We start from the raw sequence: 27,943 nt of genomic DNA, 5'->3' as shown, positions 1-27,943 counted from the left end.
TCCCGTTCTCAGTTCAGTGGTTTGCTGCTGGCATTTGCCTATGTATTTGTGTATTCTGGCTGTGTCTCTCAGGAGAGAGCTACATCCGGTTTCACCCATGGCCATTTTACAATAGCTGTGGAGGAACAAATTATCAGGAGAAAGTGGGACATGTTTCCCATGTGTTACGGCCTGCTCCATTTGAACTCCGTTTGAGCGCTTCTCACACAGCACTAAGACACGGAGCCCAGGCAGGGGATGCATTTTTGGCAACTTTTCAAAACTTGTGCTGTAGGTTGCCTACAAAAAATGTCCTTGTCTATCAGGGGAGATTAGAACCCAGAAACTTTCTGTAAGCCATCTACCCCATGTCTAATATTTCTTTAACTTAAAAAGAAGTTTTGTGTGGTTTTGAAAATGTGAATTCTAGAATGTGGGACATTGGCTGAGATTTAAGCTGGAAGCCTTAAGAGGTCCACGTACCAATACCAATCAATTTACCAAATCAAGTACTTCCAGGTTACCTTGTGTTAATTAAGAAAAATGTGACCCAGCCTTGAGCTACTATAGGGAAATAGACTATACGGAACCACTGGGCTGTGTGGTGCTGATACGCTACCTTGAAAATAATGATGTTTTCTAGCCTTTTGTGACTCTTTTTTTTCTTTTGTTTAAAATGGTTTAAAATAGTTTTGCAAATAAATTATTCAAAGTTGGTTATTGAATGTATTGAAGAAATAGTATTCTCTTACATTTTCTTTCCCATGCATAATCATGGCCATAAACCCAGCTTCTAAATATGCCATCCAGAATGTTCTCAATGCTTTGATTTATTTTCAGTATTTCTTTAGATGATACTTGATGCATCGAATTATTCTATTTAAACAAATAGGTCTCTGTCAACATATGGTGAACTCTTTTAAAATTAAAGGCAATAAAAACAAAATGCAAGTTATAAACACAACCAGCTTGAAAGAGATCTAGCAACCCAGGGCCGGGAGATAGAGCGGTGGGTAAGTACAAACAGAAGAGCCCGAGCTTGAATCCTCTGCACCCATTAAAACAAGAAGCCACGCTTGATGGTGAGTTCCTATAACTCCAGCATTACTAGGAGACAGAAACAGGCAGATCCGAGGAGGGAGTGTGATGGCCAGTCAGCATGGCCAGAAAGACCAGCTTCAGTTCAGTAAGAGACTATCTCAAGGCAGTAAGGCAGAGAAAGAGCAGTAGAGGAAGACAGCCAGTGTCCTCTTCTGGCCTCTACATGTGCTTACGCTGGCATGCAAACCCCCATACTCCTGCATACAACACACATGCCTACATACATACATGCATGTGCAGAAACCACATATAAACAACAAACCGAAAAACCAGCAAACAAATGCAGCGTTTTCCTTTAATGATACTTTGCAGTCATTCCGGATGGATGACTAAGTTATTACATTGATTGAATCGAATCTGTCCTGTAAATTTTGCTTCTATTATCCCCCCAAAAGACTCCCTCAAATTAGACAAACACACAAAACGATCATGTGTTAAAGTGGATGTTTTATGTTTTAAAGCATTCATCCAAAACGAGATGTAATAGAAGCCATCTCTTCTCTCACTCCAGGACTCTAGGCTGGGCCAACACTGACCGTTGTTTGTAACGTTTTAGATTTCTTCCCTTAATTTTCATGGAACTGGATGTTTGTGCATCTCCAAGGGAAATGGCTGGGGTTTTACAGTTAGTTCTTGTTGCTATTGACAACCAAAGCAGCCGTGCAAGGAGACAGTGCTGTGAAAGGGGAGAAGACAAACTTTACTGTGTTTTTCCCAAAGCTGGAGAGAAAAGGGAGCGTGCGGTAAATGAGGAAAAGGTAAGTGAACAATGGCGACGTACGAACTACCAACCTGGGACCGACTGAGTCGACGTTGGTCTTTTTTTTTTTTTTTTCAGTTCCTTTATCCAAAATTCATTTAAATAAAAGGATACTGAGTCTAGAAATCCTCGATCAGTGTTTTAAAAAATAAACTATTGGAAGATACAATGTTGTAAAAGCTCTGAAATCGTTCCTTAGAGTTTGGAATGTAGATGACTGTCCCTGTTGCTCATTGGGTAAAGATACTTGCTGCTGGCCCTGGGGACCTGACTTTGATCCTTGGAGCCCACGGGGCTGAAGGAGAGAACCAGTTCCAACAAGTTGACTTCTAATTTCCACATGAGCACTGTGGTGCACCTGCAAATGCCCCTCCCCCAACACACACACTGAAAAAAGGTCGAATATTTAATATTTTTGCCTTAATATTTTTGTTACAAAATGTTTTCTAATAACAAAATGATGACTAAAATATTACTATTTTAAACATGTCCTAGATTTTTTTTGTTGTTGTTTCAGAAAAGCACTGAAAGTTGAATGTGTGTAAGTCTCCCGGAATGTAACAAGTTGGTCATACCCGAGCCCCGCCTCCTTACAGAGAAAAGATCTGGAATTTCTTTTTTTGGCCATTTGTTTTGCAGCTTTCTACGTCTTAAGGCAGAGACTAGCAAGGATAAGGTGCCAGCTCAAAGGTTAGAGGAACATATTTCTTGACATAATTTTGGCTAATACATGTCTTGAAGGCCATAACATCTAAGTGATTCTTTATAAAGACTTAACATTACTTGGTTTTGAGTGTCTTTCTTGGGGGAAACTCTATTCCCAGAGAAGTGGGATGTTCTATTTTGCTTTGTGTTTTCCTTAATAAACTGACCTCCACTCTAACCTAAAAGACAGTTTAAACTTTTAATACTTTAAGAATTCCATGTGTATGTATGTATGTATGTAGTATGTATGTATGTAGTATGTATATGTGTAGTATGTATGCAGTATGTATTATGTATGTATGTATGTAGTGTGTATGCAGTATGTATTATGTATGTATGTATGTATGTATGTATGTATGTATGTATATAAAGTCTACCAAGTGAAATTACTAATGCCAGCCCACCACTAACCTGTGGGAATTATGTTTCTCCTGTTTATTAATTCTCTGTGGAACAATTCAGGTAAGAAATATTTTTCTTGTATCAAACAAGTTGTATATTGACCATACCTTTCTCCTGCTGCTTCGGCGCAAGAGTGTTCCTTGGTTAAAACCTTTGTGTACTGAGTAAGGTCACTTAGCAAGACCTTCACAACGTCAGTGAACAATTTGGGCAAGGTAATACCAGATTTCAGTGTGTGGTCAGTTCTAAGGAGGCACCACAACATGGATGCTGGCGGTGTCCCACGTCCCTGGAGACGGTTGGAAGGTAGGATTTCAATAAGAACATCTGGTGAAAAAATTAATAGTTCTTTATTTGGGCGGGTTTCAAGCCATCAGTAGACTGCTGGCTATAGAACAAATTCTTCTCCTTTTCCTTTTTTTTTTCTTTTCTGTTCTCCTCTTCCTCCCTCCCTTCTTCCTCCCCTACCTTCCTCCTTCCCCCTTCCCTATCTGGTAGTCAGGTGTCTCTATGTACCCCTGGTCAGTTTTAAATAAACTCTCTAAATAGCCCAGGCTGTCGTCAAATTCTGACTCCTCCTGCCCTGACAGCCCCACCCCGCCCCCAACGACTGGGATTACAGGTGTGGACTGCCAGATTCAACATTTAAGAACAATTTCCTTTTAAAATTCTTTAAGTACAATATAATTACATTATTCTCTCCTTCTTTGAACCTCTCTCACCCCTCCCCCCATATTGATGGACCTTTAATTATGGTTACATATGTATGTGCAAATAAACATATAAAAACAAGCTACGGGGTCCATTTAGGGTTGCTTTTATGTGCATGGTTTTAAGACTGACCACTTGATATTGGATAACTATTGAGGGAGCTCCTCCCTGGGGAGGACTAATTCTCCCTCTCTCTCTCTCCCCGTAGTAGTCTCTGTCTGCAGCTTTTGATCTAGGGGTGAGTGCTGTGACTTTCCCCCATCCACACTGATATGTCAACTAATGTTTAAACAGTTCTGGATGAATGTGTTCGTCCAAACAAAGATCACAAACAGAGCTCCGAGCTGTCTTTCCCTCCCAGCATTGTACGGTGAAGAGCATCACATTTAAATCGCCTTTTATTTCCCATGCTCATCTTTAGCAAGAGTTAATAGGAAGTAGGACATTTTTCTAGTTGTTCATTGCTAGAATAAAGTCCTTTGCTGGAGTGCTGCCTTTGGTTCGTACCACTTCTTTCCCCTGTTGTGAATAGTGTCTTTGCATGAAGCCCTCAGTGGGATGGTTTTGGTTAGCTCACAGTGTTTGCCCTTAAATATATAGAAGGAAGTAGAGTTGCCCTCTGGAACCTTAGCACTTACAGCTACCGTGATTCACTAGGAGCTAAAGTTAGGAGCCATCTCTGCACGGAGATGAACAGAGCATGAATCTTTGCTCTTAAGGACCTCAGTCAGATAAGGGTTCAGTCTTCATTCCTTTTATAATTCTAACATAGGAAAGAAGTTAGGGATGAAGTGTTGAGGGTAGGCAGATGGGATGGCTCTGTGGGCACATGCCACCTGGCAGGTAACCTGAGTTCAACTCCCAGAACCTTTATAAAGGTAGGCAGGAAAGAATTGACTGCACGTGCACACCGCGGCACTCATGCCCTCACATGTGTGGCTCCCCTCCCCCAATAACAACAAATGACAATTGAAGGAGAGTTGAGGAAGTTCAAGGGAAGAGTCTATCCCTTCTGAGTAGGAGCGATTAGTAGTCCTTAGGTTCCATGGTGTTCAGTCAACTCACCTGTTCAATAGAGAATTACACCCTTGATCTTAAGCTCTCAGCACCAGTGGTTAAGGTCCGTGGTAGCACTGGGTGAGAGAGATGTATTGTAGTGCTATGTAAATGACGTTGGACACTGTGAACGTGCCTCTCAGTGGACAGCACTGTAGACCAGGAGTGACAGGCTGTGACGGCCCAGCTAAGTTGTCTTGGATAAGGCAAGTGAAGGGCACTCTTGGAAAACAGAAAGCTGCACAAAGGTCTCTGAAGCCAAAATGAGCGTATCCCAGGGAGCGTAAACATCCCAGTTCACTAGGGTGAATGCTTGAAGGAGAATGCTGGTAAGAGAAGCAAGTAGGAATGTCTCAGGAGCCTTTGACGTCATACTAAGAAGATGAGCGTTGACCACAGGGTCATACAGGACCACAGTCAAGACTTCAATCAAGGAAATTGTAACTACTTTAGAGGGTAGGAGTTGGTGCCGATGAGCCAAACCTAAGCTATAGGTGAATTTCTTTCTGGTCAGGGTGTTTTAGCTTGTTTTTGAAATTGTCAGTGTTCCACAGGAAATGTGGATTTCACAGACAGTGTTGAAAATTGGTAACTTGGCATCGCTTCAGGGAACCCGTGGGCTAGAGCGTTAAGCAGCCCAGACGGAAGGAGCCTGCGCTCTCCATTTTACCTAGGCTCACTGCCTCCAGGGCAGATGCCTGGCTCCTGCAGACATTTGAGGTTTGGGGCTAATTTTGGAACTTCCTCTTTGGCAGTTTAAGGGCTAACTATTTGAGGTTCAGAGCTGGCGGTTTTACGGAGCGAGGCGAAAAGTTAGACCTGGTTGTAAGGAGTGGAATCGAAAAGATAGTAAGGCACTGAAAAATCCTGAGACCGAATGGAATGGATGGGGACTCACAGCCTGAAGGCAGCGGTGGGGCGGCGTTTCCTGAGGATCTTTTCTGAGTACAACGTCATTTCAGCAAAAAGGCAGATCAGACTCCTCCCATGCTGGAATTTTAAACGAGGATTAAATGAGAAGATATTTACAGAGCATTTAGCTCAGGGACTGGTGCGTACTCATTCCAACAAAGTGGCTGTTGTGGAAGACCATGAAGAAGAATGGAATCAAGGACTCAAAAGTTTCCTGTGTGTTCTTTGGTGAACTGGAGGACACTGGAGAAGGTGCAGATGTTGACACCACTTTGGGTCGTGTTCAATGTGTGTGGAACATTTGTGAGACTTTGAAATGGAAAAGTTTAATGTATTCCAGAGTATGGTGGGCACAGGGTGATTCTGGGTCCCCCACCGCTGACTACTTATATCTTCCTTTGTGCTCTTGGACCTTTCCAGCCAACTTGTTAATTGTCACAGATACCTGGCAGAGGATCATCTTGAAGTAGAAGAATGTGCTGCAGGCAAGATCATATTTGCTGAAGTGCTTCCTAAAAGCTCTTGTTGGGTTGGTGTGAAAGTGCCGTCTAGTTCACCCCTTGGCCTGCATTTGAATGGAAGCAATGATTCAGCATCTCTTTATTCCAAGGGCGGGGGGAAAAAGTCATCCTCTATAAGCAGATTGTCTTTCCCCTGGTTGGCCTTTTCTATTTTATGTTACTAGCATTTCTAATTATAGATGGATATTTGGAGGAAAGTGAACGGTTGCTGGGAAGGACAGGTGGGGTTGCTTTTGGAGTTTGTGTGTCTTCCTGACTCAGTCAAGCCTCAGCTCACACCCCTCTTTCTTTTGTATGCTGTCCCTACGGTTAAAGCTGAGCTCGGTCCCTTCTCTACATTGTTATTACATTTGCATGGAGCCTGGGTCATGCACCCTTGGCTATTCTGGTGGTTTATGGACCAACATTATTTCTTCTGCTGTAGTGTCAGCCCCTGAAGGTGAGCGAGCCAGTGTTTTAGATACCAGTACACCCAGTGGAGTAGCTTCTGCAGCGTGCCGTCCAGTCAGTGCAGTATGCCAGGCCTGGTGGCACACACACATTTAATTTCAGCACTTGGGAGGCAGGGGTGGATCTGTGTGTCGAGTTCCAGGCCAGGCAGAGTTTCGTAGAGACCCTGTCTCCAAAGACAACAAACGTGAAGAAGATATAATTTTCATGAGCAGATTTTTAGGAAGGACAATTTACTGTGAAAATAAACATCTTTACTCTGCCTCTCTTGCAACTTAATATTGCGTTAACTCTCTCTTAAGGTTTAAAAAGAAAGTTGATTTACATGTTTTCACTCTACTGAGCATACATAGTCTCTCTCTCTCTCTCTCTCTCTCTCTCTCTCTCTCTCTCTCCCTGTTGCACTGCTCCTTTGGGTGCAGAATCTCTGTTGCTGCCTATGCCTTTCTGACCACTCTTCTGCTACTCACTCTGAGTCCCCTCCCCCCCCCCCCCCGCCCACATGATAAATTCCTACTCCGTTCGGATTCAGTGCTCAATCCTGAAGACAGCCCCTGGCTTCTTTCTGTCTTCCACCTCCGTGCAGAGAAATTCTGCTGTCTTCTTTCAACACCTTTGTGTACCTGTCACGGCTGTCTTTGTCAGAAGACTGCATTGTGTTTCAGAGGAACTTTTATATATTTAAAGAACTCAAGGTCTGGGAGCCAGATTTCTGAAATTCTTAAAATATACTGTGAAATATGTATATGTAAACATCTATATTGTGGTTTATAACAGACATATATGTAGAGGCTTCAAAAGAGTCCCGAGGAGGGCTGGACTTAGGACAAGAGGCTAAAGCAAGCTTTGTAGATAGTGAGGGTAGAATTGAGTGTTAGGTGTAAGCCTAACAGACAAGGGGAGAGTGGCACTCAGGGTACAGCACAGAGTCTTCAGAGCGTTGCTTCTTGGGAACCTCAGTCAAACGCGTGTGGTCCGGGAAGAATTCAGACATACAATGTGGCTTGAATGCTATCCCAAGTGCTCAGTGCTACCCCAAGTGCTCAGTCAGGGGTGATTAGGCAAGCCAAATGAAGGGAGTCAAGGAGTGAATATACAGAGAACACCACCCCAAAATCAGAGTCTAGGGAGGGCCTCTAATGGTGGCTTAGGCCTGGATTGAAGTCCACATGCTAGAGGGAAAAGGACCATTGTGCCCTGTCTTTTTTTGGGGGGGGGTTCTTTTTTTCAGAGCTGGGGACCGAACCCAGGGCCTTGCGCTTCCTAGGCAGGCGCTCTACCACTGAGCTAAATCCCCAGCCCCTGTCTTATTTAACCAATTTCGTACTAATGGACATTTAGGGCATCAACATTTGCCTAAGATTTTCTATCCGTCAAGTTGGGAACAACTAGTAATTTTCTTAAAAGAGAAACCCAAATAGTCAAAATTACAAATATCTCACATCATATTAGTCTAGGCACAGTCTTAATGCTGATTTAATTTTTGAAACAGTGCATCTGCAGCTTGACTCACATGTCAGTGAACCTTTTGAACATTGGAACACCATACTCAGCTCTCATTCCTTTCTGTTAGTGCTTTATCATAACCTCTCTTTCCTATGTCCAAATTACCTCACACGCTGGCCTTCCTCTTTATGAATCCACCAGAGGAGTAGATTAAACATTGGCCCGAACCAAGACCATGGTTCAATTCATTTGGTCTGAGCCGAGTCAGTGGCAATGGCCACATCTTTCCTGCCTTATACGGGCATTACATGGAGAAATTCAGCCACGTGAAACGGTTTTTAGTTTAGTGTTCAAGAGAACATTTACTAGATAGCCTTTTAGATAAGAATTAGGGGTACTTTACACTGTTTTTAATTACAGGAGGAATTTAACGTTTCGAACTTGTTGAATACGGTATTTGGGATAAACTTAGAGTTGTTTCCCTCTGGAGATCTTGCTGGGTGGGTTTCGTTCTGCATGTGATGTGATGGCTTGGGGCCCTTTCCAGTAGATCTTTATAGACTCTGCCTCCGTTCCTTCTAGGTTCTATTAATAAGCAGTGAGGGATTTCACATCACTTTTAGCAGCGTTTTCTCTTCCAAGGTCAACTGTGCTTTGAAAATGAGATTTTCCTCATATTTGGACCCCTCCCCCCCAAATCTACCCCAATCCAGTCCATGGAGTAACGGAATTATGGGAGCTCTCTACAGTTGTTCTTTCTCCTCTGCTCTTGAATGCCTTTTGTCACCTTGTTTCTAAGGAGAATGACCTGGAGGAGAAGGCATGGCACCATGTCAAGATGACAGATGGCACTCAAGGACTCAAAGGCCTTCTTATATTAAGAAAATCCTTGTCAAGGATAGAGCTTGGATTGGCTTTGTCCTCACCGCCTTCCAGAACAGCTGTCCTCTTAGCATCTCAGCTTGTCCTTATTAATCCAGACCGTGTCCCTTTGATGGCCAGTGTAAGTCACATGGGTATGAAACATTTATGATTAGTAAGAGAGATTGTCAACCTAGCTTTGGAAAGATAGATGAAAAATTTTTGTCAGAACAAGAACGCATGCACTGTTGAGCTTTCAGAATCCTGGCTGCAACAGTCAGGATGACTCTGAGTAAAATTTTAGAGTAGGCTCAAAGGTGAGAAGCTTGGACTCGGGGATGTGGAAGAACTGTGTGGCAGGAATATTGGGGCATGTTTTGAGTGTGACGTACCTCTGTGTACTGATCTTGAAGGGAGAAAAATCTATCAGATCAGTGATCTTTATGAGACCTTTACTTACTGTCCCTGAATCAAGTGTGGACCCTCTCTCCTGTTCCCAAGCTTCACAGAGAGCGGAGAGCCCAGCTAGGCCTCTCTGATTATCTGTAGTTTATTTCTTCCAGGCTCCGTGCATTGTCTCCTGTTGACGGTTTGGGTCACCTTCCTCTTCAGTCAGGCGGATACCTCCATTCACTGAGTAGCAGAGTTTATGCATGCAGTTTTCTTCTGTCCCTAAAGCCACATTACAATGGAATTAGTTATCACAAGGCAGGCCAGTTTACACAAGCGGGGAGCCACTTCTGTGTAGTTTTTGAAGTGGGCGTGTGCTGTCTGGTTACTTATACATATTAATGAAGCTCTTTGCAAGCTTGCGTATGTGGCATTGTAGATATAAAAATCATGGTGTGTTTTATTTCTATATAGAAGTTTCTAACAGGACTTCTGACTGTGTTATCACAAAAGCAGAACAAAATACCCTTGGTAAGAGTAGGTTGTTAAGTTCATATTCCAGAGCCTGGTGTTCAAGACCAGTCAGGATTGTATTTGGCTGGGTGTGACAGTGACAGAAGGAATGGGCAGATGTTATGAATCCTTCTCTATCTTTCTTTTCATTTTCAAGATCACTGAAAAGAGCTGTAGCTCCATTGCCAGCAGGAACACAGACAAGCTCCCCTAAGTAGCATCCTAATGACTCCACTCAGTGACTTCTGTTTATATTATAAATTAGGCCGAATGGAGTCCTATGGTTACTCCTATCTGCCAAGGAGAATGGAAAATGTAATTTTCCATTGTAAACTTACCGTACGCTATGAAATAACAGCCAAAAGACATTCTGTAGTAAGGCAAAAAGAAAACGGAAAGGCGGGGATCCAAAGCCTTCTGCTGGCCCATTCTTTCTGGGGCTGGCTCGCCTCTCATCTGCGAGCTAAGCACTTCAGGGGATAGCCTAAAAGACAAGTCCCACTTGGTGAGAATCCCCTCCCTGCCTTCCCCTCTCCCGCCTGTTCACACAGAGAAGTCTTTGCCTGTAGTCTCCACTACAACTTCCTCTGGACGTTTGTTCTCTGGTCCTAGTTCAGACTTGAGGCTCTGTGCTTACAGCAGTTGTCCACATTCCTCTCCCGCTTTGAAATTCTCTAATCCTGGCTTCTGGCATGGCCTAAACAAAATTAGTCACTCCCCCACCTATCCATATGTGTGTATCGAGTGTAATAAATGTTTGATGCCTACTTACCAACTTCTATCCCAGACCTGGATAGATCTTGATAGAATCAAGATCTGGAGATGGGGTTAGGGGTGGGGTGCGGGTGGGGGGAGGGGAAGTCCTTTTATGAAAAGTTTTGTAAACAGTTTTAATTTTCTGTGAAGTAATTGCGTCAGCTCTCTGTGTTTTCTCCAGTTTAATAGCTTCTGGGTAATCTGTAACCACTGGTTACTTCAGGTAGAAATGTAATCAGCCATTTTCTTTAAAATGCTGAGTCCCCAAACCTAGCAGAACCATTAATAGCCTGGCCTCTTGGAATGTGTGCATTTGATGCTTCTAAGATTAGGGCATCCTGCTGAGAGCAAATAAAACAGGAGAGAGGACAAAAGACCCTTTGTGAGTAAAAGGCACCCAAAACCATGAATGGATGGCCATCAGCTGGTCCCAGGTCAATACCGACCTGGAGGCCACAAGTCTGTGCCCTCAAGTGTCCTCCATGTTTACAGGTCGTTTTAAAGCTACCTTTCCATATCTTCAGATATTTTCACATCCTAGTTACCCTAGGGAGTTATCACTTTGACTCACATATAACATATATACAATGTTAATTTTTAAGGAAAATAGAATGTTCTGGGGGCCTCAACAGACTTGATTATGTAGTTGATATTCAGATATAAAAATGTCATAATCAATGGAAAGTATTACTTTCTAAAAAGTGCTACTTTTTAGAAAGTATTTGTTTATTCAGGTATGCATGTGCACGCGCACGTGCCGTGGTGCCTGTGGAAGTCAGAGGACGGCTTGTGGGAGTTGGTGGTTCTCTTCTAAAATATAGGTCCTTGAGACCGAGCTCAGGTCACTGGACTTGGTGGCACGCACCCTTACCTGTTGATCCACCTTAACAGTCCTAGGATATTTTCTCTCTAAATCAAGTCTTTTGAAGTTGCATTTCTTAATGATGAGGCCAAAATATTACAGAGAGCCATGTTTGGAGGACTTCCTTCAAAAAAATCTTCACTCAGTAAATCTACCATTCACTGGAAGTGATACTAGAAAGCTTTCTAGAAAGTTCATTGGCTTCTCAGAGAAATGAACACTGGCCTTCCCCTTTGAATGAATGCCGTGTCTGAAGTCCGAGATTAAGAAACCTCCACATTCTTTTCTCTTCATTCTGTCCATCCACTTCTGTGGGCTTTGAAGCTGCAGTACAGGCCTAGTTACCATAACGAATAGGCTGACAGAGACAGGGCGAGCATGCCCTGCGAAATACCAGGGAGAGCTCAGCCAGGGAATGTCCAAAACAAACCTACAGTGTAGGTCGGTTGCAGGAGTGTCAAAGGGAGTATTTGAGAATTGTCTGAGGAAACCAGAAGCACATCCCAGAGTGGAGCACAGCATGGGCTGCAGAGAAGGAAGTGGTGCCCAAGGCTTCAGAAGGCAGAGGCATGGCTGATGGTATTGCCCTAGCTCAGGGCCTATCTGCTTTGCTCTTGCTGGTTACCAAAGTTCATCTCTTCCTGTCACGAACACAAATCATGGTTGCCTAAGTCCTGCCCGAACTCGAACTTCTCGGACCTGATTGCTCCCTTTACCTCTTGAACGCTTCACCACCCCTCACACCATTAATATTTATACAGTAATTCTCCCGATCCTGATAGTCAGAAACTTCCCATTTCCTGCAGATAAAGCATCACTCGTTGGGCTGGTAGCTTAGGAATGCTGTCATCTCATTCGAAGCATGATGGGTTGCTCCTCCTCCTCCTCCTCTTCCTCCTTCTTGATATTTCTTCCTTTATAAAAAATTTTTATTGGATATTTTTATTTACATTTCAAATATTATTCCCTTTCCCAGTTTCCTGGCCATAAGCCCCCTATCCCATCCCCCTCCCCTTCTTCTATCAGGGTGTTCCCCCTCCTCAACCACCCCTCTTCCTGCCTCCCTGCCCTGACAGTCCCTTACACTGGGGGTCCAGCCTTGGCAGAACCAAGAGCCTCTCCTCCCATTGGTGCCCAACAAGGCCATCTTCTGCTACATATGCAGCTGGAGCCATGGGTCTGTCCATGTGTAGTCTTTGGGAGTGGTTTAGTCCCTGGGAGCTCTGGTTGTTGGTATTGTTCTTATGGGGTTGCAAGCCCCTTCAGCTCCTTCAATCCTTTCTCTAATTCCTCCACCAGGGACCCGTTCTCAATTCAATGGTTTGCTGCTAGCATTTGTCTCTGTATTTGTCATGCTCTGTTAGGCATGCACTTCTTGGCTTCATCAATATTGTCTAGTTTTGGTGGCTGTATATATATGGGCTGGATCCCCAGGTGGGGCAGGCTCTGAATGGCAATGCCTTCTGTCTCTGCTCCAAATTTTGTCTCCATATCCCCTCCGATGAATATTTTTGTTCCCTCTTTTAAGGAGCACTGAAGCATCCACTCTTTGGTCATCCTTCTTCTTGAGCGTCATGTGGTCTGTGAATTATATCTTGGTTAATTCGAGCTTTTGGGCTTATATTCACTTATCAGTGAGTGCATACCACGTGTGATTTTTTTTTTTTTGATTGGGTTACCTCACTCAGGATGATATTTTCTAGTTCCATCCATGTGCCTATGAATTTCATGATGTCATTGTTTTCGATAGCTGAGTAGTACTCCATTGGTCTAGTTCTAGACCACATGTTCTAGTTCTTCCGTGGGCATTCGCTCGTCTTGTTAGCTACCCAGACTTCTCGACTGACCTCTCTCACCTTGGGTTGACTTTTGCTGTGCATTTCTCCTCTCTGTGGCTGATCTTCTTTCTTTGCTGTTCCCAAGCTTCCCTGTCTAGCTCACTTGTTTTTATGAGGCTTTCTGTCCGAGCCCATGTGTGGTGCTGTCTTTACACATTGGGTATTTGCTCACCATTATGCCCATGAATAACTATTGTCTTGAGTTGAGAACGTGCCACGAGACTGGAGTGATGGCTCGGTGTTTTAAGGGTGTGGATTACTATTGTAGAGGACCCAAATTTGGTTCACAACACCCATGTTAGGTAGCTCACAATAGCCTATAACTCCAGCTCTAAGGGATCTGATGTTCTCTACACACACACACACACACACACACACACACACACACACACACACACACTTTAAATGTTAAAAGGAACATGGAATAGTTTTGTCTTTAAATAGATTGTCAGCTCCTTGAAGTCAGAAATCACGCTGTTACTTTTCATATTAGAGAATCTATTATAATAACATCATGAGCATATTGGGTATACTAGAGCGGTCTTTCCCATGAGTGGCTCCATGATGTTCTGGTATCATTTAGATAACTTATTTGTGGGTAGAACATCTGAACATAGGACGTTGTCTATGCCCTATCTGCCAGCAAACTGCAAAATGTCTTTAGCCATTGTCGGATGCCCCCAGTATGCAAAGGATCCCCCATGAAATACCACTGATACAAGACAACTTGTCAGCAGGGAGAAGACTTGCGTTCTTGAGAGAGTGAATGTGGTTGTTAAGAGAAGAATAAGGTTAAACAGGGAACCTTCAATTTTGACGAGAAGCCACTATATAAATAGTGATTAGATAACGAGCCAATATAAATTGGAAAAAAAAAACAAATACACTGTAATCCACGCCAGGGTTAAGAAGGATCAAGATGATGAGAATATCTGTGAATAGAAGTAATGAAGAACTTCATTTTTGTTTGTTTCATTTTTAACCACTTTATTCATAGGCTATCATTGCCTATAAAATAATACATTGTTATTTAATAAGAAATTTGTGTGTTTTTGGGTTTTGACCATATTGTTGATCAAACCAAGGGTCTCCTACATACTAGGACAGCGCTTTGCTATCAAGTCACATCCTGGAAGACTCCATTGATTTATAGAAACCTAATAAGTGCAGACTAAACGTTTTGTTGACGTGTACTTGGGAGAGTAAGTTTTGAAATTGTGTGTGAATATTTTTGTAAAGGTATGTGTTTACCTTTATTATTTAAGCAGTATACTCAGGTGACAAAATTTTTCATCCCCAAGTGATACATATACGATAAGTTCTTATATCCATGTTTGTGGTGTAGGCATCAGAAAGAAACAGTGGTTTCGTAACTTTTGCTACTTCACTGTAGGGTGTTAGTTTCACATCATCACACTGGGCTTGACCTTAGTGTTTTGTGGGGGCTGCACTGCTGACCCAGGATTGACACACACTGTCCTCTTTCCACAGCTGTGTGCCAACCACAGTGCAAACACGGAGAGTGCGTCGGGCCAAACAAGTGCAAATGTCACCCTGGATTTGCTGGGAAAACCTGCAACCAAGGTAGGCCTACCCTGTGGAAGCCCTGGCACCTCTCTCCCTGACACAAAGAATTCCAAATTCTCCCCCCTCCCCAGCCATTTTCCTAGCTGTTACTCCCAACTGTGAAAGAGTTAAGCATAAAAGGTAAATACATTTTCCAAAAGGATGTCCCCTTACTTGTATTCTTGGATACTCATTAGAATTTGTTTGTGAAGAAGCAAATGGTGATATCTGTAACTTAATTTTTCTATTCTGGGGCTGCGAGAGAGATCGGCAGATAAAAGCTCTTCCTGGGCGAACCTGGTGACTTGAGTTTGAGCCTTAGAGACCACATAAAGGTGGAAGGGAGAATTAATTTACAGAGTTGTCCCCTGGCCTCTATGCATGTGCCATGGCACATGGACTCCCACCAACTCATAACACACACACAAATAAAACAAAAATACATACATACATACATACATACATACATACATACATACATACATATGATTTTAAAAGTCTTACATTCTAGAATTTCTTCTTTCTCCTCTGATGAGTTGGTATGCCTTTGAGGAAGTGAAATACCATTTGTTATACTTAATTATATAGGTAATAACAAAACTGATTGCATTTTTCACTTGAAAAGACCAAAGGTCAGAGATATTAGGTGTCCTGCCTGAGTAAACGGAACCAGCTGAGAAAAGCTGGGTTGGCTTTGAGCTCTGACTTACACAGTCTGTATTCGTTTTGCTGGGCTAATTTTCAGTGAAAAATTACCACTGTACACTCGATTACACCACTCTTCCTCCACAGCCTTCCACACAAGGCTCCTCTTCTTAATTAACTGTACCTGCAAACTCAAACTGTTAGGGTTAAAAAGCTAAAAAGAAAGAAAAGTTTATGTTCACTTTCACTTGAAGAGATAAGAGTTATGCTTACTTGAAAACAAAAAACAAACAAACAAACAAACAAATAAAAAAGCTCACATTTTTCAAATGTGTGTGAGTTTGGCAATCCTGCAAAACCAGCAGTCAGGGTGCATCCCAAAATGCACGGTTCATTCTCGGGCAGCAAGGACTTTGCAGCCTCTTTGATTTCTGGGTTCCTGAGGACTATCAGCATGGACTCTTATTTGCTAAGTGCATATTACCTACTCACTAACTGAATGGCAGAGTCACACAGGACTCTTGGTCTTAAGAGTCACAGGGATGTAAGAGAGTCCCTTGGAGATTTCTGGTATCACATCTTATGTAGTCTGAGCCCATAGACTGAGCCTGTCCCTTACAAGCTGGGAGTAATGACCTGGGTAAGTGTGAGCTCAGCCTGGAGTCCCCATAAACCTTACTAGAGCAAGTTGTGCAGACTTACCATGCAATAAATTAACGCTTTTTATCTGGGCCTACACATATTCATAAAGTATGCCTCAGAGATACAGGAAATCAAAAGATTGTTTTTTTTTTCCTCAAGGGAAGAAGTGTCAGTAAGCAGTAAATTTGAAATAATCTCACATAACTGGAAATTAGCATGTGATTAGTTATGCACTGGGGTAAGGTAATCTCACTACAGGTCACATCCGCTTCAGAAGCAGCCTTGGAAACCTGCTTGGTGGAATTAAAAAAAAAAAAGCTCTTGAATGACAGACACTCGGACTTAAGAGATGCCTTCGTGTGACCAGAATGACAGGGCAAGCTATGCTTTCAACTGGCTGGGTTTCATAGTCTGCACACACAGGCTGACCTTGGAGCTCTGGGTTTCATAGTCTGCACACACAGGCTGATCTGGGAGCTCTGGGTGTCACAGTCTGCACACACAGACTGACCTTGGAGCTCTGGGTTTCACAGTCTGCACACACAGGCTGACCTTGGAGCTCTGGGTTTCACAGTCTGCACACACAGGCTGACCTTGGAGCTCTGGGTTTCACAGTCTGCACACACAGGCTGACCTTGGAGCTCTGGGTTTCACAGTCTGCACACACAGGCTGATCTGGGGGGTCTCTCTTCTTTGGACTTGTTGCTCTAACATCAGATATGAACTTAGGGTTTTGAAATCGTTAGAATACTCTATCAGACATACACTGCCTGTTACAGTGGGTGGAATTCCAACTCAAATTCTGTCAAGATTCTATTTACTCATTGGCTCTCCCCTTGTTATTCTTCAGTAATGCTCTTCATGCCCATTTCCTCCTCAAGCATTTCTACCCAACAAATCTGCCCCATCCAAGAGAGAAAACTATTATAAATAATCCTTTTACAGTTGGCCCACTGGAGAATTCCTTTTGGCATGTAAATTATTATATCACCTGGAGATTCTTAGCATGTAAACATATCATGTCATCATATATATATACATATATATATATATTTAGAAATTAAGACATTTTTCTAAATGGACTTTCATATTAATTTCAAAAGAAATGCTTTATAAGCATTGATTACTAAGTAGTTTTGGGCTGGTTTCTGTTCCATGTGTCTATTTCCTCATCCCAAGGAAAGAACAGCATAGAACCCCGATGTAGAAGCAGACATTAAGTCCGGGTGTACTGAGAACAGCAGAAGGCCGATTGCCTTGCCGAGCACACTTGGAAGCGCTTTCACCCTAACTATGGTGTTATCAACAACAACCTTGCTTTCTAAAAGTTCCAACCCCAGGAACAAATGTGCCTTTGATTTAGGAGGTTAAGTGGTCCATAGACAGAGTGGGTTGTGACGCAGAAAGCACTCTAGTTCAACGTGAACCAAACCTGGCATTTGTTTTTATTCTTGAATAAAAGCATGATGTCTGTTGTGTTATGATTTAGGTAAAACCCATATGCAAATGAGCATTTGTGCATTGCTTGGGAATATTTTAAACTACTATTAGCGATGTAACAAGATAAGATTGGTCTTAAAACCGGTCATTTAAACTTTAATATTTCACAGGGTTAGTTGGTTATGTCAGTATTTGTATAATGTGGTTTTGTTGTCTAGCTCCTGTTGATAAGGGTCATACGCCATCTTTTTTGTTGTTTGTTTTTTAATGGTATGAAAATGGTGGATTATTAATTTATAATTTTTCTTTGGCAAGGAAACTATCATAAACTTTTAGAGAGGAAAATAATGAGAGAGAACAATTGGAAATGAGTCATGAAGTAGCCAGAGCCCTGTTAAGCTCCACCAACCTTTTGTAATTGTGTAATATATACTTGTGAAGATTTTTAGGGCTAAAACTGACATCAGTTCAAAGCTGACTCTTATTACCTTCTCCCTGCCGTGAAGACGAGCCCTTCCACCCAACTCCTCTTGACCAAGGCAGTGAACAGCCTCTTTTCCAACCCCCGGATCATCAAGCCACAAGTGTACCTTCAAGGGGTGAGCGTATGTTGTCTCAGGTGGTCGCTGCTCCCACCTGCAAGGCTTCCTGCGGTTTTGTGATGTCTTGCAATAAAGACTGGTGCAGGGCCACCCAGCCTTCAGCCTGAGCATGTGAAGCAGGCTGTTGGGAGTGGTCACCTGTTGCTGATTCTCCCTGCTTTCCAGGGAGCTTTCTCTCCTCTTCCTGTATCACGAATGGCTACTTTCCTCCTCCTCTCTGAGTTTGGAAACCTTTCCCCAAAAACCAGATTTCAAGATAGCTTTTTCTTTCATAGGCAGGAGGAATCAACAGTTCTTCTACAAAGGTCTGGGTGACTTTTCCCAGGTAGATTTTAAAAGGAATTCTTCTCTTACAGTCTGGGATATGGGGTTTTTAGGTTTGTTGAGAAATCAGACCACACCGTGGCCTCTTTCTTTTGGTGTACACACTGTAATGGCCAAAGAGTGGAGTTCTGATCCTAATTAGTTGTTCATTAGTTAGATTGCTGTTGGACGCATCTCAGTCTTATTGCCAGTTTGTTGTAGGGGAACAGGAAGGAAGTTCTTGACCTGCTTGTCTGGGGGGCTGCTATGAACTTGTTCACCCAGAAAGAGTCTCCACTGGGATGAAAAAAATCTGAAGGGGAGTAAGGTGGTAGGATCACTTTCTCATTCTAGATTTTATCTTTACCCACACATATGCTTAACTTTGAATAACTGAAATAGTTGGTAAAAAAAAATTGTGGTCTCTACAACTTGCTAAATTTGTACTTGCTCTGTACAAGAGGCCAGAACAATGGTGTTCACTTCAAAGTTGCTCATAATTAAGGGAGTTAAGGTCGTCGATAATTAGACATCGATTCACCTGTGACCTTACTTTAGTGGGATAAAGTCTCAAAGGTTAGATTTCTGAAACATCATGCAATTTAAGCATCAAAGGAGGAAAGTCCAGATGTGTTAAAGCAGATGGAAGGTGGCTTTCTATAAAAATTGAGAGGCTATTTTGTTTGAGGACTCTCTCCCAGGTTTTTCAAGGTACCTTTCATTGTCTGCGTGCTAATACAGTTTCTGACTCTTTTTGTCCTGAAGTCAAATAATGATGCTATGCAGCTTGCATCTCTGTTCTAGACCAGCTTCCTTCTCACCCCCAACCTTCCCGCTCCTCGCTCCTGAATCCACCAGCCTGCTTAAATGTAGCTGTGATGATAACGTTGTTCACCAATTACATGCGTAGTATTTAAAGTGTTTGGATATAAGGGATAACATTGCTCCTTTCGTATAAGACATGTGAATGATAGAGTTCATTATAATTTTATTATAGATCTATACTATGTTTCCAGGGTAAGATTAAAGAAACCTTTAAAATAGAAGCACTAAGGTTTATTTTCTAGATTCATTTACCAGCTTTTAATCTTCTATAAGGCAGTGAGGACCAAGGGGAGTCTTCCGTGCTTGCTCTAAGGACATTTTACCACCGTAATTTGAAAGTGTCATTTAAATTTTCAGAGTTGATTTGATAAAAATACAGTTGTGAGTACCACATTTATCACACGTCGACTCAATTTTGTACGGCTTTGGGTCAACACAGAAATAAGGTGGGATAATTGTAGACTAAAAACCCTGAAGAACATGGAGGGCAAAGAGGTTCTTCAGCAAGATGCCAGGAGCTTTGATGTTCCCTCCTCACAGGCTGGACCCTGTTTTGCTATGTCTATAGTGGTTCTGCTGAGGGGGACTGTGTTGGAGATGGGGCCAGGCAGTCATCAGGGACGTTACACCACCCACCTGTCAAGGGAATGCCATGCAGTCCTTTAACAGCTGCTGGAGCAATTTCTCAAGTTGTTGCCACATGCCTGAGTTATTACATAGCTTTTAATATCAGCTAACAGAACCAATATCTCCTCATGTTTACCCATTGGATACTTTCTGTTTTCCTCCTTTTTCCATATTTTTTCATAGAACAAATTTTCAGAATTTTTAAAACCATGACAAAAGAAAGTTTGTTCTTTTTTTTACATATTATTTTTTATTGATTATTTGGGAATTTTGCTTCATGAACCCTGATCACACTCACTTCCCAGTCCTCCAACCTTTGTGACCCACCCTCAAAGAGAGAGGGGGAAAGGAGGGGAAAGAGGAGGAAGAGGAAGAAGAAAAACCAAGTCCATTGTCAGACTCTCAGTGACAATGAACTTAAAGAAAACTGAGTCCTTCCTCACTCGTACCACACCAGAGTCCTCAATTCTGGAGAGTTACCTGTCGGCATCCTTCACACAACGGTTAGTTTTCATATCCTTCCAGTTTCATGATTCCTAACCACACAGCACTTTTCCCATGGGAAGGAAGAGATAAATATGGATTAAAGACCTTTTAGACCTCTGGCAAACAGGATAGAATCCCAAAGGCATGGGAAGGGCCTCACTGACCAGCACTAGACCAGGTTGTGCTGCCTCCAGTTGGCTTCAGCTTTAAGCTGGGGTGGGTGTCAGAGAGACTCCCACAGGCTTCCAATCCTCCTGGCTTGTTTGCTTGCCCTGGTTATAAACAGCTATTGGTTCCAGTAAGGAACCCCCTGAAGTTTCTGTTGCTCTCTAAAAATAAACTAGGGACTCTTAATTGACACTATAAAAAGCCATCAATAGCCTTCCCTTGAAATACAGAGTCATATCGTACTCTATTTTGTGGCTTTTGAGCACAGAAAGAAAAAGATTCTCTCTCATACTCAGCTTTTTAAGTTGTCTCCAGGGAGCCATAAAGGCCTGTATTACTCAATAGGATTGATGTTAAGGATGCTAAGAAAACTTTTAGGAACTAAGAAAGATTTTCCTGATGCAAATGATTAATATCCTTTCTAAGACAAGGCAGAAGAGGATGAACAGGCAGGAGAATTTCACCTCGGGCCGCCACGTTCATTCCTGAAGCTTTCAACAGACCCAGAGGTCAACGTTTTTGATACAGAAATCTTCACAGTACCTTCTGTGAAGGGGGATTCTTTTAAAAAAAAAACACTTAAAATGTGGTTCTGCTTTGAAAGCCTCGGACCAGGCAAGAGATAATAAGATGAAAAACTGCAGAAAGCACAGGAAATGGCTAAGGTCTTTGCCGTGTTTGTCTAACCTTTCTAGAATTTGCCCCGCTGCCAATGTGCTTACACTGGAGTAAGGGCAGAAAAAAGACCAAGTTGGAGACTCAGTAAGTGTGAAAAATATTTTGAAGTGAACTATTCATTCGGTGACTTTAGCACCCAGTCTAACTGCAGGTTTCAGTGAAATATCTCAGACCTCAGGTAAAGGAGTAGATTAGACTTAACTTCCATTCAATTAGGAAACAGCTTTGTAACTAGGTATATTATCTGTGTTTCTTTCCGGTGATATGGATACATTGATAATTAATTTTTGCTAATCATACACTTAGGCTGCTGTTCCCAGACACAGTGAACATGTGGTCGCATTTCTCCTTAATGAGGTCTATATGGTGGGCATTACTATTTCATGGTTTTATGTCACTGAATTTTATGTTAACTTGAGGCAGTGTACAAATTGTGCTGGAAAACTTCTATATTGTGGGACTCATTAATTTCCCATTGATACTTAAGCCAGCAAACATAAAATACATAATGACGTTTTGTCCCTTAGTGTCCCCACATGCTCCGCTTAACTGCCACACGAACAAAAACACGTTGAAAAGCTTTGAAAAGCTTGTTTTGCGACTTGAATGGATTAGCAAACACGGAGCTGAATTTTCTCCCATCTGAAGTCCGTGTAGCACCTCTCAAGTTGAACAAGAAAAGAAACAAAACCACACTAGCAGTCAGTCTGATCCATGCAGGTTTTTTGGAAGCAGAGCTGCCCTTTGAACAGGTCAGATCATTCTGATGTTTTAACATTTTGCACATTCTCTGTGAAGTGGAACGTGTCACGTAGTTTCCTTTTTAGTAGCGTTAGCAGGAGTTCCATTAGCAGGAGTGGTTCTAATGGCAGAGCATAGATACTGTGAGCTTAGTAGCAGTTGCCCAGACAACAGAGCAGCTCTAGCCAGGGGCTGAGTGTGCTGTTTTCTGTAGGAACTACAGACAGGTCTATAATTAGAATTGCAGGTCTGCGAGGAGAATGCTCCCAACTGTCCCTAAGGTTCAGAGACCCATTGGTCCCAAGCAACATCTGGTTGCTCCCAAAGTAATATTCGAGTTCAGATGACACAACGGACTTTATCTGTCACAGAAGTGATAATTTCACTGTCTTGACCCACTCTTCACCTTCATCTTCCCCATTGAGGAGTGTTTGGAACGTTTTCCATCAGTGCCGAGGTCGTGATGTGTGTGCTTTAACTCCTCACTGTTCACAGATTTAAACGAGTGTGGCCTGAAGCCTCGGCCCTGCAAGCACAGGTGCATGAACACCTTCGGCAGCTACAAGTGCTACTGTCTCAACGGATACATGCTGATGCCGGACGGGTCCTGCTCAAGTATGTCAAGAATCTTAACTGTTTTCCAAGCGCTCTGGGCTTGATCTCTGACATGCTTCCGTAGTCTGCCTTTAGGGAAGCTGCCTCTTCATCTCTACCCAACAGGATGCGTGAATGTGTTTGTGTGCATGCCCGAGGAACTAAGAATCAAAGCCAGAGGTGCACATTGATATACATGACATTCCTCTTATTGTGCAGGCCAACATTAAATGGGGTTATAAATCCTATCTAGAGCAGGAATCACATCTAATGTTTTTCTCATCGGGCTTCCCCACCCAGTGTTCTCCAGGTCAAAGAATTTTAACTATCGCTGGGGGCATTGCTTACAGAGAATTCATCCAGTCTGTTCATAAATATTTCTCAGTTCATTTTTATAGGATTTGAGAACTATCCAAAAAAAACTGTTTTAAGTGGAAATGAATATAACATTAGGAAAAAAATGATTTTTTATAAGTATGGTCTCACATATCCCAGCCTTGAACATAGTGTGTGTGTGTGTGTGCATTTGTGTGTGTGCATGTGTGTGAGTGTTTGTGTGTGCGTGTATGTATGCGTGTGTGTATGTGTGTGTATGTGTATGTGTGTGTGTATGTGTGTGTATGTGCGTGTATGTGTGCATGTGTGTGTATGTGCGTGTATGTGTGCATGTGTGTGTATATGTGTGTGTATGTGTGTGTATGTGTGTGTATGTGTGTGTATGTGTGTGTCTGTGTGTGTGTGTCTGTGTATGTCTGTGTATGTGTGTGTCTGTGTGTGTGTGCATGTGTGTGTGCATGTGTGTGTGTGCATGTGTGTGTATGTGCGTGTATGTGCGTGTATGTGTGCATGTGTGTGTATGTGTGCATGTGTGTGTATTTGTGTGTGTGTGTGTGTGTGTGTGTGTGTGTGTTTAGCCCGCTGCCTCCCGAGTGCAGATCATTGGCATGCACTGCCACAGTTGGTTTGATGTGTTGCTGGAGTTGGAGATGTCCTGCGGGCTGGGCGAGCATCTACCAACTGAGCTACATCCCCAGGCTTGAAGGCGTCCATTTCACATGTGTCTTTATCAGGGATAATTGTGCGACGGTCTCTGTTAGCATTGGAATGTATTTCTAAGATCGTCCCTACTGTAAACTTCTCTGTAAGCCAAAAATTTACATTTCTACGATAATCAGCAAGTAGTGGCCTGATTTAGTTGAATTTGATATAGAAAACAACAGTCCCTAATCTTATTTAGTGCTATACAGACATATCACTGGAACTTTTGGTTGATGAAACTATATTTTAGTGGCATTTGACCGTGGTTCCAGAGTCCCCTAACACTGTGGGGCTCGATAGGGAATCTTCTTTTGTCCTATAGAGGATTTGAATATGGAACGGAGATAGTTAATTCCATATTCTGGTTAGGAAGAGCCCTCGACTAAAGTAATCTGGAGAAAGACCTCAGCTTGACCTGAACAATATGTGTCAGAGAGAGCTTTATCTCTACCTGCCAGTCCTTCTAAAGCATCAAAGGGCTGCTCCGGGTGATGATGGGTCGGGCTTACTTTTCAATCATCCCCTGGTCCAAGAGCGTCTTTCTCTCCTGCTTTGCCCTTCTTAGAAGGCTGGTTAACTGACCCCCTCACCACCTATAGCTGGACACGTGAGCAAAGTGCAGGAGTTACAGATGCCTTCTACCTCTTGGAGGCAGCTGCTCATTCGCTTTCTTCCCAGGTGCTCTCTCGTGTTCCATGGCAAACTGTCAGTATGGCTGTGATGTGATCAAAGGCCAAATCCGATGCCAATGTCCTTCCCCTGGCCTGCAGCTAGCTCCTGATGGGAGGACCTGTGTGGGTGAGTGCACTCATGAAGCATCTGTCAGGAGATACTGTGGGGCTGAGCAGATCACCAAGGCTATGCCATTACGTGTGTTGTACCACAGGGCATACTTAGCGTTCCCCTAGAGCATTAAGATCGCAGCTTAGATTATGGCAGAGTTTGGACTTTCTAAGCCTGGCTGAGCTGCAGACTAGCTATGTAAACTTAGGAAAAGAACTACTCCTCTTGGAGCTTGGGTCCCCCTTTTCTTGCAATGTAAATAATAGTACACAAAACCATTACAGTGGTGAATGAGATCATGTGTTCCGAGTTCAGAAGAGCTCGCCGGAGTCTCCTGCATGGAGCTATTCACATTAAGACCCATTTGTTAAGTCGTTGCTTTATTCAAGACTCTGTTAAGGGCTGGCTGCATAGCAGTGGGCAAAGCACATGAGGTTTTGGTCCATAAGAAGTTGACCTCCTAGTGGGGAAGACGGAAAATAAATAATACTCAATAAAATGACTGGCCTAGCTAAGTGCTAGCAGAAGGTAGGAAGAGAAACAAAACTAAAAGGCCTGTCTAAGAAAATCATCCTTAGGGAATTCCTAAAGTTAGACCGGGGCTATTAGCTATAGAAAGAACGTGCCAAGGGACGGGAGAGGCAGCCGGCTAAGAGCATGGGCTTCCAGGATTCCCAGCACTGACAAAGCACATCATAGCCATCTGCAACTCCAGTTCTAGGGGGATCCTACTGTCTCTGGCCTCCTTAAGCACAAGACAGGCACGTGGTGCACACATCTACGTGCAGTCAAAGCAGTCATACAGAGGAAATTTAAAATAAATTTAAGGAGCCTGTGGAGAGGTGAAGTGACTGGAGGAGATAAGATTGGCAGCCCAGTTTGAAGACTTGTTTGAGTCTGAGTTGGGGGATACTGAGTAGGAATGGGACGGTGGAAGATGCTAGACGATTCCAGCAATCTTTCAGAGGTAGAAATAGCAGGACTTCGTGGTGGTTTAGGAGTTGTTGGCAAGAGGCTTAGCACGCAGGCTTCCAGTTCAAGCAACTGAGTAGACGGCGTTACATCTACTGCTGCTGGCTGTGAGAACAGACGAGTTCAGCTGAGGAGGGTGAGGTGAAAGCTGGAGGTGTGGAATTTTTTGTTTGGGGGACGTTCGGATGTGGAATGTGTTGCAGGGGTAGCGGGGGATCCCAGTTTTGATGAGCGCCCGTCTTTGCTCTTCCTAAGATGTGATTGACTTGTGTTTTAGATATCGACGAGTGTGCGACTGGAAGAGTCTCCTGCCCCCGGTTTAGGCAGTGCGTCAACACGTTTGGGAGCTACATCTGCAAGTGTCACACTGGTTTCGACCTCATGTACATTGGAGGCAAATATCAATGTCACGGTAATGAAACTGTCCCATCCCTGTGTACTCTTACTTCCCGTAGCATTGAGAAGTCGTCAGGTGTGGTCATAGCTGGACTGTCAGGGACAGGGGAGGGGAGAGGCATTGAAGGAACAATGTCACCTTAACCCACCAGTCATTCTGGAGCCACTGGTACTTGTCTGTTCACCGCCGTTTTTCTGGGGACCTCTGTAATGCTGTGTGTTTGGTGCCACCGTTGTGACCCTCTGCTTGTTCTTCCGCCCCTGTCGCAGACATTGACGAGTGCTCCCTTGGACAACACCAGTGCAGCAGCTATGCTCGATGCTACAACATACATGGCTCCTACAAGTGCCAATGTAAAGATGGATATGAGGGGGACGGACTGAACTGTGTGTGTGAGTAACGCCCCCTCCCACTAGCATTTCCTCAGGAAATACGGGGTAGCATAAAGGCCATCACCAAGGAAGATGAGGGACACAGTTGGTTATTGAAGGCACAGTGTTTCATACCTAACTAGTATTAGCCTGGTCTTCTATAAACAGTAAAATCAGTTATTGGGTAACTTTGGAAAACTTCTTTAAAAAGACTCTAATGCAGTCTGGTTATAAAATCTTTAGAATTTCCTGAGTAAAGTCTAGGAATTGCTTCCTTTGGTGGTAGTGGTGGTGGGGGGAGATGGAGCCCTCCCTGGGAATTAAAGTGTGTTGAATCTGAAGTAAATAACCGTTGTTAGTGTTGCATTGTGATAACTGGATATATTCTACGTGTTTCTCTTTTGCTTTGGTGCCTCTTAACTCTACTACTGAAAGTAATCCCAATGTTTATTTTCTCTACATTTAAAACTGCTTTGCTTTTAAATTTTCCTAAGTTATCTTTAGAGTAGTGGGTTACCAGACAAACATGAAAAACGCATGCCCTTGAAGATGAAAGTTCGACAAACCGAACGCCATAATTTGCCACACGTTTCATGTAACACTAGATAATTTTTAAAAATTTCCTGAGTAAAATATTTACTGAAAAATCACAGGGCATGAAATCCTGTGGATTGAAAGGGTTTGGAGTGTGGCGAAGTCATTCCTACTCTGGAGGCTGTCATTCCAGGCAGATTAAATATTGATTCTCTTTGGTAAAGATTATCAATGGGACATATTCCGCAGATAATTTTTTTTTAACTTCGGAAAAGTGTCATTTTAGAAAGCAAATATAAATCAGTGATGCAAAGCCAACTATAAGACTGATTTTTTTTTTGTGTAAGTTAATACATCTAAAGTGTAGGTGAGGAAAGCCTCTCCCTCGCTCGTAGATCTCTGAGCACCGTTACCTAACACACAGGCAGGAGAGGACACAGCACAGACTCACTTCTCTCAAAAGTGATCTCTTTCCATAACTTGGAAAACTACTGATTTCTGTTGCTACTGCTTTATAAATATTGAAACATTTTTGTGTGTCAAATAATACATATTCATTATGGAAATACCAATATGTTTTTGCATATATCCTAACACACACACACACACACACACACACACCACACACACCACACACACACACATACCACACACACACACACCACACACACACGCACACACACCACACACACACCACACACACACCACACACATACCACACACACACACCAAACACACCACACACACACACCACACACACACACACCACACACACACATACCACACACACACACACCACACCACACACACACACACACACACACACACCACACACACACACACACCACACCACACACACCACACACACACACATACCACACACACACACCACACCACACACACACACCACACACACACACCAAACACACCACACACACATACACACCACACACACACACACACCACACACACACACACCACACATACATACCACACGCACACACACATCACACCACACACACACACACCACACCACACACACACACCACACACACACATACCACACACACACACACACCACACACACACCACACACACACACCACATACACACACACACATCACACCACACACACACATACCACACACACACACACACACCACACCACACACACACACACACCACACACACACACCATACACACACACACCACACACACACATACCACACACACCACACACACACACCACACACACCACACACACACA

General features: G+C 43.1%; 1 protein-coding gene across 4 annotated transcripts in view; it reads left to right on the top strand.

Annotated features, from left to right (window-relative positions):
- The window catches only part of Npnt (nephronectin), a 68,377-nt gene that overhangs the window by 16,043 nt on the left and 24,391 nt on the right, over positions 1-27,943 (top strand). The window contains exons 3-9 of one of the 4 annotated variants that reach the window (XM_039103852.2): positions 2,480-2,530; positions 14,755-14,847; positions 18,063-18,155; positions 22,482-22,601; positions 24,297-24,416; positions 25,651-25,785; positions 26,040-26,162. In XM_039103852.2, the coding sequence (XP_038959780.1) occupies positions 2,480-2,530; positions 14,755-14,847; positions 18,063-18,155; positions 22,482-22,601; positions 24,297-24,416; positions 25,651-25,785; positions 26,040-26,162 (735 nt within the window). The remainder of the gene's footprint in view (positions 1-2,479; positions 2,531-14,754; positions 14,848-18,062; positions 18,156-22,481; positions 22,602-24,296; positions 24,417-25,650; positions 25,786-26,039; positions 26,163-27,943) is intronic. The other 3 variants (XM_039103854.2, NM_001402176.1, XM_039103855.2) reach the window with 3 other exon arrangements.

Source organism: Rattus norvegicus, chromosome 2, assembly GCF_036323735.1.
Source record: "Rattus norvegicus strain BN/NHsdMcwi chromosome 2, GRCr8, whole genome shotgun sequence".
Classification (NCBI taxonomy): Eukaryota; Metazoa; Chordata; class Mammalia; order Rodentia; family Muridae; genus Rattus; species Rattus norvegicus.
The sequence above is the reverse complement of the archived record's forward strand: the minus strand, read 5'-3'. Positions and strand labels throughout refer to the sequence as shown.